Source organism: Paramisgurnus dabryanus, chromosome 19 (assembly GCF_030506205.2).
Source record: "Paramisgurnus dabryanus chromosome 19, PD_genome_1.1, whole genome shotgun sequence".
In the NCBI taxonomy this organism is placed as follows: Eukaryota; Metazoa; Chordata; class Actinopteri; order Cypriniformes; family Cobitidae; genus Paramisgurnus; species Paramisgurnus dabryanus.
This window is the reverse complement of record NC_133355.1, coordinates 10,501,656-10,518,704: the sequence shown is the minus strand read 5'-3', so window position 1 is coordinate 10,518,704 and position 17,049 is coordinate 10,501,656. Positions and strand designations below refer to the sequence as shown.

The 17,049-nt window shown below is 35.7% G+C and overlaps 1 protein-coding gene and 2 long non-coding RNA genes across 3 annotated transcripts in view; 2 read left to right on the top strand and 1 right to left on the bottom strand.

Moving 5' to 3' along the window:
* Positions 1–17,049, top strand: part of LOC135773571 (fibrocystin-L-like) — a 125,810-nt gene that overhangs the window by 66,196 nt on the left and 42,565 nt on the right. The window contains exon 35 of the mRNA XM_065283237.1: positions 16,222–16,326. Within this exon, the coding sequence (XP_065139309.1) occupies positions 16,222–16,326 (105 nt within the window). The remainder of the gene's footprint in view (positions 1–16,221; positions 16,327–17,049) is intronic.
* On the top strand, positions 946–2,811 carry LOC135778229 (uncharacterized). Its single transcript, XR_010544465.2, has 3 exons — positions 946–2,414; positions 2,497–2,644; positions 2,734–2,811. It is a non-coding gene; the product is annotated as an uncharacterized lncRNA (long non-coding RNA).
* Positions 10,371–11,649, bottom strand: LOC135778234 (uncharacterized). Its single transcript, XR_012335477.1, has 3 exons — positions 11,125–11,649; positions 10,895–11,042; positions 10,371–10,805 (listed from the first exon to the last, which is right to left on the bottom strand). It is a non-coding gene; the product is annotated as an uncharacterized lncRNA (long non-coding RNA).

Below are 17,049 nucleotides of genomic sequence, written 5' to 3'. Positions count from 1 at the left end.
CTGACGGAAGCACAAAGAAAACATAAGCACATGGAGATAACTTTTATTTACTAGGCGAGAGTACCCAAGTAGATGTGATGTTTGCAATCGTCTTTTATAAGAATACCAAAAAGCGCGTCAAATGAGGCAGCGGGCCCTATTTTAACGATCTGAAACGCAAGTGCGAAGCGCAACGCGCAAGTGAGTTTGTGGGCGGATCTTGGGCGCTGTTGCTATTTTCCCGGCGTGAGAAATAACTCTTGCGCCGGGCGCAAATCAATAAGGGGTTGGTCTGAAGTAGGTTCATTATTCATAGGTGTGGTTTGGGCGTAACGTCAAATAAACCAATCAGAACGCTAGCCAACATTCCCTTTAAACGCAAGGGCGCAAGTTCCATGGCGGGTTGCTATTATTATGACGGATTTACCAGGCGCACGCCAGGAGCGGTTCACAGCCGAGGAGACCGACGTCCTTGTACGGGGGAATCCCACGCTTGCCAGCATAAATCGGGCACGCCGTGTAACGGGAGGTGGATCTGCCTCAGGACTTGACGCCAGCAGAGGACCTCGCTGCGTCCACCCTCACCGCTGAAAGGGTTTGGGGGCTTTGAAATCGGACCCAAGAAACGCAAGCAAGGTCCAACCCCAAAGTACTCTTACAAATCAAGTTCATATACATTAAGGTTTCTTATGAAAACATTTTAATTATTATTTACATAAAATAAACGTAATACAGCCACACAACAAACTTATGAAAATATTTTAATCGTTATTTGCATGAGAATAAATAAAAACTATCACCACAATGCAGATGAAAAATAGCCTTTTGGCTAATTCTGGCTTTTTTAACAATGTTTGTACATGTGTTTTATGAAATTGCGCTGTCCCCTTTTAAAATAAACCATTAAATCAAATCAAATCAAATCAAATCAATGCTCACCACTATGATTCCCCTTAAGTAGTTGTAGTGGACCGGCATTCGTCAAACTTTTATGACCCCCTCCCCCACCCGGTGACAGTTGCTGTCTGACAGGTCGTTTTTATGACCCCTTGACAGATGGCGTTTTATGACCCCTTGACAGATGGTGTTTTATGACCCCATGACAGATGGTGTTTTGACAGGTTGTGTTTTATGACCCTTAACAGATGGTTTTATGACAGTTTGTGTTTTATGACTCCTTAACAGATGGTGTTTTGACAGTTTGTGTTTTTATGACTTGTTTGACAGGGGGCGGGACCATCAATCAAAATCTGTACAAGTTGTCAACTTTAGACAGAAAGTATTTAATGGTTTTATGGCCGGTCATTTAGAGTGATTGTTTTTCCTGAGTGTATTTTATGTCAAGCCTATGCTGATATGTTTAATGACGGCTCGTGTGTGACAGCTCGTGTTTCGACATTTGATGTCAGCTCTCACCCTTCCTCCCTCCTTACTCACAAGACCTGCATTCTTTCACAGGGGTGCGTGTTGTAAAGCGATTAAAGATTTCAAAAACTCAATGTTGGTAAAACAATCCCCCATTACGGTGTCAAAAAGTAAATGTTTATTTTAGATTTAGACAAATCATGAACAATGCTACGATTAAAACTTTTGATTGTAACATCACAAGTTATTTAATTAAATATTCCGTATATGGGTATAGTTTAAGCAATGATCTGAGCCAATACTACAATCTTTAGACGATAGTCTAAACTAAATAAATTTTTAAACGGTTCAGGAATTCCGTGAATCTTTTCATAACCTGCACTATAGTTTCACGCGTATTAAAGATCCGGCGGTGCCTGACAAAGCGCCGGGTGAGTGTTCATATCTGCCATTTTAAAATAATGTTAATAAATGTAATTCTGTCCACTATGGCAAAATAGGATTTTATTTTAGATTTAGTGGAATCTTTAACCATGTCTCTGATTAAGACATGTGTATATGTGCACAGATGGTGACAGAGAAACTTATATATGACGTTAATAATCTTTTAAATGTTTTTAAGACGTATTCACCCCATTTTGGGGTTTTATTTTTAATTAAAGGCTTCTTAAAACATGTGTGAATATGTGTATATTATACAAAGAGTCTTATATTGTCTGCTCTGACAAAAATAAAGTATTTTTTTAGGTTTAGGGGAATTGACTGCGTGTGTCTTATAAATACAACTTGATAATACGTTTGTTTTGTAAAGAGACTTCTTTAAAGTCACGCAAGAATAAAATATTTTAGTTGTAACTGGTTAAACTTAAAGCCGATATTTTCTATCGAACTAGTCTATTTTCTGTTCAGACACAAAGTTTTCTGATGCTGATATTATGTCAGTGTGTGTTTGTGTGGGGGTCGTGTGATGTAATCTTTGAAAGTTTATGACCGAACCTTTATTGGGGAGCGACAAGAGATCTCCCGGAATCAGTTTGGATGGAGCAGAGCTGTTATACTCAAGTCTATTGGTATGTATGTGTTTCGCTATGTTCGTTCCAGTATTTTGTATGATTTATTTAAAAACTAAAAATTCGATCTCTGGTATTGCAGCGAAATTGTCTAAACTGGTATTAACTATTCCTGGTAAATCGCGGAGAAGAGTGGCCTGAACAAAAAAGTCAGACCGAGACTAGAACCTCCCGCAGCGTAACACGGAAATCTTGGAACAAAAGAGACGCCGACTGGCTCGTGTTGTCCGGTGTGTTTTTATTTAATCCTGTTACAATAGATTTAAACAAACTGGTTTGGTTTAATATTTTCTAATAACATGTGTTATCTGTTTTAAAGGTTTGGATATCAGAGGCAAAGCGAACGTTGTGTGTACTATTGCAAAATATATAGCGGATCTCCACGGTACGTTTATCTTGCATAAGAAAATTGTTTTATTTAGATATTTGTCCTAATAACTTGTTTTTATCTGTTTACAGGCTAGGATACAGACCACAACACTTTGGACGTATCTTTAAAAAAGATTAAAATCAGAGACTTTTTGGATTTGTCTGGGGACATTTTAAACATTTTGTGGCAAATTGGATTTAAAACATTTCGGATACTGGATACCTAGTTTGATTTGTCCACAGAGCTTGTTTAAGACGTTTTCACCGCATTTTAGGGTTTATTTTTAATTAAAGGCTTCTTAAAACATGTGTGAAAATGTGTATATTATACAATGAGTCTTATATTGTCTGCTCTGACATAAATAAATTTTTATATTAGATTTTAGATCAATTGACTGTGTGTGTTTTATGTCAAGCGTATGCTGTTATGTTTAATGACGGCTCGTGTGACAGCTTGTGTTTAGGCATTTGATGTCAGATATCACCCTTCCTCCCTCCTTTCGCACAAGACCTGCATTCTTTCACAGGGGTGCGTGTTGTAAAGCGATTAAAGATTTCTAAAACTCAATGTTGGTAAAACAATCCCCCATTACGGTGTCAAAAAAGTAAAATGTTTATTTTAGATTTAGACAAATCATGAACAATGCTATGATTAAAACATTTGTTTGTAACATCACAAGTTATTTAATGAAATATTCCGTATACGTGTATAGTTTAAGCAATGATTTGAGCCATAACCTTCGGAGCCGGCAATACTATAATCTTTAGACGAAAGTCTAAACTAAATAAAATTTTAAACGATTCATGAGTTCCGTGAATCTTTTCATGACCTGCTCTATAGATTCACACGTATTAAAGATCCGACGGTGGCTGACAAAGCGCCGGGTGAGTGTTCATATATGCCGTTTTAAAATAACCTTAATAAATGTAATTCTGTCCACTATGACAAAATAGGATTTTATTTTAGATTTAGGGGAGTCTTTAACCAAGTCTCTGACTAAGACATGTGTATACGTGCACAGATGGTGACAGAGAAACTTATATATGACGTTAATAAACTTTTAAATGTTTTTAAGACGTATTCACCCCATTTTGGGGGTTTTATTTTTAATTAAAGGCTTCTTAAAACATGTGTTAATATGTGTATATTATACAAAGAGTCTTATAGTGTCTGCTCTGACAAAAATAAATTATTATTTTAGATTTTAGGACAAATGACTGCGTCTATCTTATAAATACAACTTGATATATACGTTTGTTTTGTCAATAGACTTCTTTAAAGTCACGCAAGAATAAAATATTTTAGGTGTAACTGGTTAAACTTAAATGTACTATTATCTATTTAACTATAAGCTATATTTTCTGAGCAGATATTTTTATGTTTCTGATGCTGGTCTTATAACAGTGTGTGTGAGATGATGATGGCTGTTCACAGCAGGTGGCGGGTTGTAAACTAGGGTCTTTTTAAAACTGTAGTGGTAAAAAATGTAATAGCACATTGACAAAAATAAAGCATTTGGTTGTAACAAATTATTTAATGAAATATTCAGTATGTGTATAGCGATGAACGGTGTCAAAATCACCGGGGTCCCAACAATACTATAGTCTTTAGACTAAAGGGTATTTATTTTAATATAAATAAAATCTTAATCTTTTCGTGCACAATATTCTGATCACGCCATTAGATTGTGTACCAGCGTTTACAATAGAGAACATACGCGGATGAGTGTTCATATACACCGTTAAGAAACTTTTTTTAAACGATTAAAGACATTTTCAAATCATCTTATGGGGTTTGTTTTAAATTAATGACATCTTAAAACCAACAGGGAATATGTGTTTATTACACAATAAAATGTAATTCTGGCCGCTCTGACAAAATAAGGGTTTAATTTTAGATTTAGTGAATTCTTTAATCAAGGCTCTGATTAAAACACATGAATGCGCGAACCACAGTTGCCAGAGAACGTGCGCTGAGGCGCTCTTATGGCGTTAAGAACCTTTTTATTGTTTAAGACATTTTGACCCCATTTCCTGGTTTTGTGTCCGCTGTGGATCCCAACCTCTATGTGTTTATTATACAACAAATGCAATTCTGTCAGCATTTCTAATTTAGAACGCCTTTGATTTAAACATGAGGGTTTTAAAATGAAACGGCCATGTGACTTTTATGACAAAAGCTATTCGATCTTAATTTTTTTGTTTTAACATCCAAAAGTTTTATACACAGTCCATAATTAAACAACTAGGTGTGTATGAGTAAGATTATATCTAATGTCACACGAGCAGCACCAAATCGCGCATGTGTCTGTGTGTGTGTGTGTGTGTGCATCCAGGCTGTTTATGTGTGGGCGTGTTTATGAGACTGTGTCTTTGCAAGGTGTGTGTGCGTATGTGTGTGTGTGTGTGTGTGTGTGTGTGTGTGTGTGTTTGCATGGGGGTCTATGATGTCTCTGTTTGTTACTAAAGTTTTGATATTAAGTCTGTGTCCTCATTGACAATAAGTAAGGGTTTTTAGATGTAGGCTTTATTACACAGATACTGATTAAATCATGTTATGCAATATTTGCGATTTAAAGAAACTTAAAAGGTTTAAGACATTTTATCTCACATTGTGGTGTTGTTTTTTAATTAATGTAACCTTAAAACCCTCTGTTATCCATTTAGGGAACAATAAAATGTTAGCAAGTATTATTTATCAAAGTTGACGATGTTATAAGCCAGGATGTCACTAACGTGACAACAAACATTTATTTAAAGACAAAACATTTTAACAAAATTGCCATGGCTTACAGAGACACACTAGACTTAATAATAAAAATAAAAATATACTATTCGAACATCCTAACATGGTATTAGGTTAGATTAGGTTTTAAGGTCAATCAGCGTCTTTAGCTTTACAACTTACAGCACAAAACCCCCCCAATGACAGGATTTTTATGAAGTGGAGCAGACCCTTGGTATGCCTGTGGGGTTAGGTACAACTAAGGTCAACATCTATCAGTGCATAATAAGCAAACATGAAATTATATTTTAACTATGGTTTGTTAATGATGTTGCTAGGTTCGCGTATTTTTTCTGAAACAAACTTTTCTTTTCAAACTTAGTTAGGATACACACGTTTGTCGCCTCAAACACCTGATCAAAGTTTTTCTTCGCTAGCGACAACTAATGTCTGAGATTTTGTAAATTCATCAGATGTTTCTTACTTGTGTATTTTCTTAAACAAACTTTTTCTTTTCAATCTTAGACAGTCTTCATACGTTTGTCTTTCGATAAGTTGTTCATAGTTTTTCTTCGCTAGTGTCAACTCATGTATGAGATTTGTAAATTTCATCATATGTTCTTACATGTGTATTTTCTGAAACAAATTTATGCTTTTCAAACTCAGGTAGTCATCATACTTTTGTCTCTACATACATTTGTTCAAAGTTTCTTGTAGCTAGTGTCAACTGATGTCTGAGATTTTGTAAATTCAACAGATGGTCTTACGTGTGTATTTCTTAAACAAACATGTTGCTGTTCAAACTTAGGCAGTGTTCATACGTTTGTCTTTTCATAAGTTGTTCATAGTTTTTATTTGTTAGCGTCAACTAATGACAGAGATTTTGTAAACTCATCAGATTCAAACAAAACTCATTCATTTCTGTAGTTTATGTAACACCTTGTCAAACTCTTAAAGGTAGTACTATCTGTTTAAAACAACAATGCAAACAGGTGATACCACCAATAGCATGTTGTACATAACAAAGTCTGTAAAATAATAAAGATTGATTAGGTTTTTATTTAGTAAACCTTTTAACACAAAGTGTAGAGTCTTTTGTATGTAACAACAAAGATGCGATGAAACAACGCAAAACAAGAGAGGATGCGTTTGTTAAAACACATATAAATTAAGATGCATACATCTACAAATGGGGCAATGTTTGAAATAGTTTGGCCGTATAGCCTCTAAATTCTGGACCAATAGATTAAAGACATTGCCCCATTTGTAGATGTATGCATCTTAATTTATATGTGTTTTAACAAACGCATCCTCTCTTGTTTTGCGTTGTTTCATCGCATCTTTGTTGTTACATACAAAAGACTCTACACTTTGTGTTAAAAGGTTTACTAAATAAAAACCTAATCAATCTTTATTATTTTACAGACTTTGTTATGTACAACACGCTATTGGTGGTATCACCTGTTACAGATTCAAACATATTGCTATCCTAGTTTGTTTTGATGTAAAAGATTTATCAAGTAAATCTAAAATACTTTGCATTGTTGTTTTAAACAGATAGTACTACCTTTAAGAGTTTGACAAGGTGTTACATAAACTACAGAAATGAATGAGTTTTGTTTGAATCTGATGAGTTTACAAAATCTCTGTCATTAGTTGACGCTAACAAATAAAAACTATGAACAACTTATGAAAAGACAAACGTATGAACACTGCCTAAGTTTGAACAGCAACATGTTTGTTTAAGAAATACACACGTAAGACCATCTGTTGAATTTACAAAATCTCAGACATCAGTTGACACTAGCTACAAGAAACTTTGAACAAATGTATGTAGAGACAAAAGTATGATGACTACCTGAGTTTGAAAAGCATAAATTTGTTTCAGAAAATACACATGTAAGAACATATGATGAAATTTACAAATCTCATACATGAGTTGACACTAGCGAAGAAAAACTATGAACAACTTATCGAAAGACAAACGTATGAAGACTGTCTAAGATTGAAAAGAAAAAGTTTGTTTAAGAAAATACACAAGTAAGAAACATCTGATGAATTTACAAAATCTCAGACATTAGTTGTCGCTAGCGAAGAAAAACTTTGATCAGGTGTTTGAGGCGACAAACGTGTGTATCCTAACTAAGTTTGAAAAGAAAAGTTTGTTTCAGAAAAAATACGCGAACCTAGCAACATCATTAACAAACCATAGTTAAAATATAATTTCATGTTTGCTTATTATGCACTGATAGATGTTGACCTTAGTTGTACCTAACCCCACAGGCATACCAAGGGTCTGCTCCACTTCATAAAAATCCTGTCATTGGGGGGGTTTTGTGCTGTAAGTTGTAAAGCTAAAGACGCTGATTGACCTTAAAACCTAATCTAACCTAATACCATGTTAGGATGTTCGAATAGTATATTTTTATTTTTATTATTAAGTCTAGTGTGTCTCTGTAAGCCATGGCAATTTTGTTAAAATGTTTTGTCTTTAAATAAATGTTTGTTGTCACGTTAGTGACATCCTGGCTTATAACATCGTCAACTTTGATAAATAATACTTGCTAACATTTTATTGTTCCCTAAATGGATAACAGAGGGTTTTAAGGTTACATTAATTAAAAAACAACACCACAATGTGAGATAAAATGTCTTAAACCTTTTAAGTTTCTTTAAATCGCAAATATTGCATAACATGATTTAATCAGTATCTGTGTAATAAAGCCTACATCTAAAAACCCTTACTTATTGTCAATGAGGACACAGACTTAATATCAAAACTTTAGTAACAAACAGAGACATCATAGACCCCCATGCAAACACACACACACACACACACACACACACACACACATACGCACACACACCTTGCAAAGACACAGTCTCATAAACACGCCCACACATAAACAGCCTGGATGCACACACACACACACACACAGACACATGCGCGATTTGGTGCTGCTCGTGTGACATTAGATATAATCTTACTCATACACACCTAGTTGTTTAATTATGGACTGTGTATAAAACTTTTGGATGTTAAAACAAAAAAATTAAGATCGAATAGCTTTTGTCATAAAAGTCACATGGCCGTTTCATTTTAAAACCCTCATGTTTAAATCAAAGGCGTTCTAAATTAGAAATGCTGACAGAATTGCATTTGTTGTATAATAAACACATAGAGGTTGGGATCCACAGCGGACACAAAACCAGGAAATGGGGTCAAAATGTCTTAAACAATAAAAAGGTTCTTAACGCCATAAGAGCGCCTCAGCGCACGTTCTCTGGCAACTGTGGTTCGCGCATTCATGTGTTTTAATCAGAGCCTTGATTAAAGAATTCACTAAATCTAAAATTAAACCCTTATTTTGTCAGAGCGGCCAGAATTACATTTTATTGTGTAATAAACACATATTCCCTGTTGGTTTTAAGATGTCATTAATTTAAAACAAACCCCATAAGATGATTTGAAAATGTCTTTAATCGTTTAAAAAAAGTTTCTTAACGGTGTATATGAACACTCATCCGCGTATGTTCTCTATTGTAAACGCTGGTACACAATCTAATGGCGTGATCAGAATATTGTGCACGAAAAGATTAAGATTTTATTTATATTAAAATAAATACCCTTTAGTCTAAAGACTATAGTATTGTTGGGACCCCGGTGATTTTGACACCGTTCATCGCTATACACATACTGAATATTTCATTAAATAATTTGTTACAACCAAATGCTTTATTTTTGTCAATGTGCTATTACATTTTTTACCACTACAGTTTTAAAAAGACCCTAGTTTACAACCCGCCACCTGCTGTGAACAGCCATCATCATCTCACACACACTGTTATAAGACCAGCATCAGAAACATAAAAATATCTGCTCAGAAAATATAGCTTATAGTTAAATAGATAATAGTACATTTAAGTTTAACCAGTTACACCTAAAATATTTTATTCTTGCGTGACTTTAAAGAAGTCTATTGACAAAACAAACGTATATATCAAGTTGTATTTATAAGATAGACGCAGTCATTTGTCCTAAAATCTAAAATAATAATTTATTTTTGTCAGAGCAGACACTATAAGACTCTTTGTATAATATACACATATTAACACATGTTTTAAGAAGCCTTTAATTAAAAATAAAACCCCCAAAATGGGGTGAATACGTCTTAAAAACATTTAAAAGTTTATTAACGTCATATATAAGTTTCTCTGTCACCATCTGTGCACGTATACACATGTCTTAGTCAGAGACTTGGTTAAAGACTCCCCTAAATCTAAAATAAAATCCTATTTTGTCATAGTGGACAGAATTACATTTATTAAGGTTATTTTAAAACGGCATATATGAACACTCACCCGGCGCTTTGTCAGCCACCGTCGGATCTTTAATACGTGTGAATCTATAGAGCAGGTCATGAAAAGATTCACGGAACTCATGAATCGTTTAAAATTTTATTTAGTTTAGACTTTCGTCTAAAGATTATAGTATTGCCGGCTCCGAAGGTTATGGCTCAAATCATTGCTTAAACTATACACGTATACGGAATATTTCATTAAATAACTTGTGATGTTACAAACAAATGTTTTAATCATAGCATTGTTCATGATTTGTCTAAATCTAAAATAAACATTTTACTTTTTTGACACCGTAATGGGGGATTGTTTTACCAACATTGAGTTTTAGAAATCTTTAATCGCTTTACAACACGCACCCCTGTGAAAGAATGCAGGTCTTGTGCGAAAGGAGGGAGGAAGGGTGATATCTGACATCAAATGCCTAAACACAAGCTGTCACACGAGCCGTCATTAAACATAACAGCATACGCTTGACATAAAACACACACAGTCAATTGATCTAAAATCTAATATAAAAATTTATTTATGTCAGAGCAGACAATATAAGACTCATTGTATAATATACACATTTTCACACATGTTTTAAGAAGCCTTTAATTAAAAATAAACCCTAAAATGCGGTGAAAACGTCTTAAACAAGCTCTGTGGACAAATCAAACTAGGTATCCAGTATCCGAAATGTTTTAAATCCAATTTGCCACAAAATGTTTAAAATGTCCCCAGACAAATCCAAAAAGTCTCTGATTTTAATCTTTTTTAAAGATACGTCCAAAGTGTTGTGGTCTGTATCCTAGCCTGTAAACAGATAAAAACAAGTTATTAGGACAAATATCTAAATAAAACAATTTTCTTATGCAAGATAAACGTACCGTGGAGATCCGCTATATATTTTGCAATAGTACACACAACGTTCGCTTTGCCTCTGATATCCAAACCTTTAAAACAGATAACACATGTTATTAGAAAATATTAAACCAAACCAGTTTGTTTAAATCTATTGTAACAGGATTAAATAAAAACACACCGGACAACACGAGCCAGTCGGCGTCTCTTTTGTTCCAAGATTTCCGTGTTACGCTGCGGGAGGTTCTAGTCTCGGTCTGACTTTTTTGTTCAGGCCACTCTTCTCCGCGATTTACCAGGAATAGTTAATACCAGTTTAGACAATTTCGCTGCAATACCAGAGATCGAATTTTTAGTTTTTAAATAAATCATACAAAATACTGGAACGAACATAGCGAAACACATACATACCAATAGACTTGAGTATAACAGCTCTGCTCCATCCAAACTGATTCCGGGAGATCTCTTGTCGCTCCCCAATAAAGGTTCGGTCATAAACTTTCAAAGATTACATCACACGACCCCCACACAAACACACACTGACATAATATCAGCATCAGAAAACTTTGTGTCTGAACAGAAAATAGACTAGTTCGATAGAAAATATCGGCTTTAAGTTTAACCAGTTACAACTAAAATATTTTATTCTTGCGTGACTTTAAAGAAGTCTCTTTACAAAACAAACGTATTATCAAGTTGTATTTATAAGACACACGCAGTCAATTCCCCTAAACCTAAAAAAATACTTTATTTTTGTCAGAGCAGACAATATAAGACTCTTTGTATAATATACACATATTCACACATGTTTTAAGAAGCCTTTAATTAAAAATAAAACCCCAAAATGGGGTGAATACGTCTTAAAAACATTTAAAAGATTATTAACGTCATATATAAGTTTCTCTGTCACCATCTGTGCACGTATACACATGTCTTAATCAGAGACATGGTTAAAGATTCCACTAAATCTAAAATAAAATCCTATTTTGCCATAGTGGACAGAATTACATTTATTAACATTATTTTAAAATGGCAGATATGAACACTCACCCGGCGCTTTGTCAGGCACCGCCGGATCTTTAATACGCGTGAAACTATAGTGCAGGTTATGAAAAGATTCACGGAATTCCTGAACCGTTTAAAAATTTATTTAGTTTAGACTATCGTCTAAAGATTGTAGTATTGGCTCAGATCATTGCTTAAACTATACCCATATACGGAATATTTAATTAAATAACTTGTGATGTTACAATCAAAAGTTTTAATCGTAGCATTGTTCATGATTTGTCTAAATCTAAAATAAACATTTACTTTTTGACACCGTAATGGGGGATTGTTTTACCAACATTGAGTTTTTGAAATCTTTAATCGCTTTACAACACGCACCCCTGTGAAAGAATGCAGGTCTTGTGAGTAAGGAGGGAGGAAGGGTGAGAGCTGACATCAAATGTCGAAACACGAGCTGTCACACACGAGCCGTCATTAAACATATCAGCATAGGCTTGACATAAAATACACTCAGGAAAAACAATCACTCTAAATGACCGGCCATAAAACCATTAAATACTTTCTGTCTAAAGTTGACAACTTGTACAGATTTTGATTGATGGTCCCGCCCCCTGTCAAACAAGTCATAAAAACACAAACTGTCAAAACACCATCTGTTAAGGAGTCATAAAACACAAACTGTCATAAAACCATCTGTTAAGGGTCATAAAACACAACCTGTCAAAACACCATCTGTCATGGGGTCATAAAACACCATCTGTCAAGGGGTCATAAAACGCCATCTGTCAAGGGGTCATAAAAACGACCTGTCAGACAGCAACTGTCACCGGGTGGGGGAGGGGGTCATAAAAGTTTGACGAATGCCGGTCCACTACAACTACTCCCTTATCTCGTGTATTAATATTTTTAAGTGTAACAATTTATGATTTGCAAAAATAACTGTTGCATCTGTGTAGATTAGATAAGCAAAGTGTATGCGCGTTGTGCACCCTATACATTATGGTCAAGCATGCGCCCTTAAAATAGCATAATGAACAACGCGCAACGGGCCACTGACTTTAAACTTTTTTTTTCTGGTCAGTGGCGCAATTGTTTTTTGAAACTGCAAAATAGCATCAGGGATGGTTTGCGCCGGAACACGCCTCTTTTTTTGCGCTGAACCACCCAGGGAGCGCAAGTTCATTCCCTAGTTTGCCGACGTGCTTCTGTGACGGGAAAAACCCGCTGTGCGCGGGGGCAAAATACGAATGATACATGCGTCACGGACAAAGTCAATTGCGCTGGGTGCAAAATAGAGCCCATCGTGTCTTTGTGTGTGCATTTGTACATCGCGTCACACCGTCGAAGCACACACACTTGCATCTTTTATAAGAACACCACAAAGTGCGTCAAATATGAGGCATCGTATGTTTGTGTGTGAGTTTGGACATCGCGTCACACAGACGAAGCACACACACTTGCATCTTTTATAAGAACACCACAAAGTGCGTCAAATATGAAGCATTGTGTGTTTGTGTGTGCATTTGGACATCGCGTCACACAGACGAAGCACACACACTTGCATCTTAAGAATACCACAAGGCGCGTCAAAAATGAGGCATCGTGTGTGTGTGAGTTTGAACATCGATCCCATCACACTGACGAAGCACACACACTCGCGTCTGTCTGGAGAATTAGGCGCGAGTAAACAGTTATGTGGTGTGTGCAATCGCATCTTTTATAATGATACCACAAAGCGCTTCAAATATGAGGCATTGTGTGTTTGTGTGTGCGTTTGGACGTCGATCGAGTCACACTCGCGTCTGGAGATAACTTTAGTTACAGTCACTAGTAAACAAGTAGATGTCATGTTTCCAGCACTCGGATTAAAACTCAACACAGCAGTGAATGGCTGCAGAGACGGAATGTCCATTGACTGTGGGGTTGATTAATGAATATGGATGATCTCTGCTCTTCTCTTCAATGGAGCGGGGCGTGGCTCATTATAGATAATGAAGCAACAGAAGAAAGACGGTACATCTCTCTCTTCTAATACAGTTAACAACGAATTACAATATTTGTTTTCGATTTCACTTACATCATTTAAAAGCAGACATTCGAAGCATTATGTAGACATTTATCTTTTGTTTGTATGACAAGTATTCGTTAAGTTACAGTTCATTTTTCTGACGTGTTTCTGAAAGGAATTCACATAGGGAGAGAGAACAAAATGCGCATCATGTTTATTTTCTTAATTTTGCGAAAAGCACAACATTCTGTTTTTATTGGGAGTGGACAGAAAAAAACTAGACACTTTAACGTTTTAAATGATGTATAAATCATATCTGTATGTCCAAAATCAGCAGAGTTATCTAAGTCTCTTTGGGGAGTGATTGAAAAATAAAGAGTTTGCGGCGCCCGCGCCGCAGCCGACCCCAGAGTGTTAAGATGGTGTTCCAGCCTGGTTTTAGCTTAAAGGTGACATAGAATGATTGAACGGGGTATTTATTCTTGTTCTGTGATGTGACATGTAGACAAAAAAATTTTTGTTTGGGTCTGTAATGCCTTAGAAGCTTCCTAAAAACCTCTCTCAGATAGCTCTATTAGGGTGGGGAATTTAAACAAGTGGTTTTGCACCTATTTGTCTCCCCCTACTGGCTTAACTTGCAATCTCATTACTGATTGGCTGACTTTGCTGCCACTAAAAAATGTAGCCAATTATTTTAAAGTGGAGGGGCAGGGAGATGCCTGTGATGTCATAAGCATCAGTTTTTCAGATTGGGCCGTTTTCTGGCTGACATTTCTAAAAGAGGAATTTCTATGAGACTGAGATGTTTAGCATGGCTAGCACTTTTTGTATGTTTGTGAATGCGGGTAGACTACCATTATTCAACAAAGACAAGGTAAAAATGTTTTTTCATTCTCTGTCCCCTTTAAGCTAGTATTAGAAGGATTTTTGCTTTTATACTGTAGCTGGTCAGGCTGATCACACCAGCCCAAACCAGCTTGACTAGGCTGGAAGCTTTGCCAGCTTGGCTATTGTGAAATAAGCTGGTTTAAACTGGTCCTCCTAGCCTGACAAGATAAGACCAACTTTAAAAGGATTAACATTTTGTAGAAGTTTATCTTGTTCAGAGTGCTCAAATGACTATGATCCTGGTTGGTTGGTTACTGTTGCTTGAACTGGCCACTCTGTCCAGACAGCCGATGTTGGGTTTATTATGTCCCTACCACACTCTTTCTCCAAAGAGTTTCATTTATTATCCTGCATCTTTTGATAAGCATTGTAAGTTGAATTCATTGTCTTGACACACAGAATTTGTTTACTATTAACAAACATTTATTATTATTAACACTTACAATAAAATCAGTGAGATTAACAGAATGAAGCCCGACAAATGAAATGTCTTTATTCAGTTGCTGCCACTGTCAGCGGTGATATGTATGTTAAAATTCAGGGCTTTTCCCCTGGGCTTTTTTCCAATGCCTGAAAAAGTTGAAACAGCGCCATCTGCTGTTCTGGATTGCATGGTCCCATTTGTGAGAAAATCATGGTCCCATTTGTGAGAAAATCATGGTCCCATTTGTGAGAAAATCATGGTCACATTTGTGAGAAAATCATGGTCCCATTTGTGAGAAAATCATGGTCACATTTGTGAAAAAATCATGGTCACATTTGTGAAAAAATCATGGTCACATTTACAAAACACAGTACATATTTGTAACACATCTGCATTTTCTCTCAAATTGCCTTTATTATTTGCAAAGCGTTTTCTGTTTGTTTGCGAGTCAAGTTTTCCCTTTGCAAAGCAGATTGAGTTTGTTTGCAAAATGCTGTATTTGTTTGTAAAATTTTGGCACAAAATTCGCTCCATAGAAAACGCTTCCCCGCCAATGACGAGATTTTCCGTCTTTCCGCAATACCGCTATTATCCACCAGGTGGCATTTTCAAACCCGGAAGTTTTGCCCTATGGCAAGCGGCTGCATGTCCGTGTCTGTTATAAAGATCGCTCTGAATGGGATCTCTATGAAAAGTCTGTCAAAAAAATGTAATTATCTCTGCTTTTTGCTCAAAGTGTGGTGTTTTTGCAGAAACCTACCCATATTCAAAAGCTGATAACAAAAGAACCACTGAAGGTAGGATGAAACGTTTTTTTTTTTTTTTTGAAAGCAGAGGGTCTGTTCTATTATTGGGTATATTGTATGTTTATATATTTAAAGAAGAACATTTTCTGGAAGGCATTAAACTTTGGTGAAAATCATGAAAAACGCTGGCGCTGGCTGGCAACTTTTTTTAAAAACGCTGGCGGTGCAAGAGTTAACTCTAGGGGTACTGGAAAATCAGCATATTTTCAAAAAAGTGGAGTGTCCCTTTAAAAGCAAATTAATTTTGAATAAACAAGGCCACCATTTATATTAATAAATATTTAATTTAAATATACCACTTTTTATTTAATAAAATAGTTGTAGTTGTATTGTAGGTATGACTACTTATAGGCAAAACTATGTGTTTTTCACAGGAGATATACAATGCCACATAACCAAAGCCTTAGACCATCAACTGACATGTGTAACCCAGCCTACAAACAAAACATACATGGTGACAAACCAAGGTTACCATCCCGGTAAGATAAATACTTTTTCTTTCACATACATTAGAGACAGTGACACAATGGATGTTATCTGAATAATACTGAAAGTACTTTTGCGGCCAGAAAAAAAAACAGGATATTCCACATCACCTGACGTCCTAGTCTTGGGTTAAATAAGGTCTGAATTTACTTAAAATGAAATATTGCACAATACACTGAGACTTGTTTTCAGAGAATGTACAGTATCATGAATTATTGTTCTTACCTTGCTGACAAATCGTGTTTTTTATCTTTAAAGTGGCATTGTGTGACTTTTAGAAGGATCGCTTGACAGAAATGCAATATGATATGCATATTATCAGTGGTGTAAAAAACCTTACAAAATAAACTTTTATCTACATACACTGCGTGTTTCTTACATGGAAGTCGCCATTTCGCACCGCCGTGTTTTGCCCTAAACTGACAAACTGTTTAAGAGCATGTTTTTTATTACATTGTCTCAGACAATGGCGTGTTTGTCCTTTTGCGGCTACCGTAGCTTCACTATGCATTTCAAAAGGACTGAGCTGTTGGTCGCAACACTCGCCACTAGACGCCACGAAAAATCTACTCACTGGTCCTTTAATGTAACAATTACACTTAAAACTAAAAATTGCTAACAGGGTAAGAGAAACAATTTAAGTAATATTCTCTGCAAAAAAAGTCTGATTATATTATTTTTATTCAGGTCATTTTGTGTTTGAATTTAAATTTATT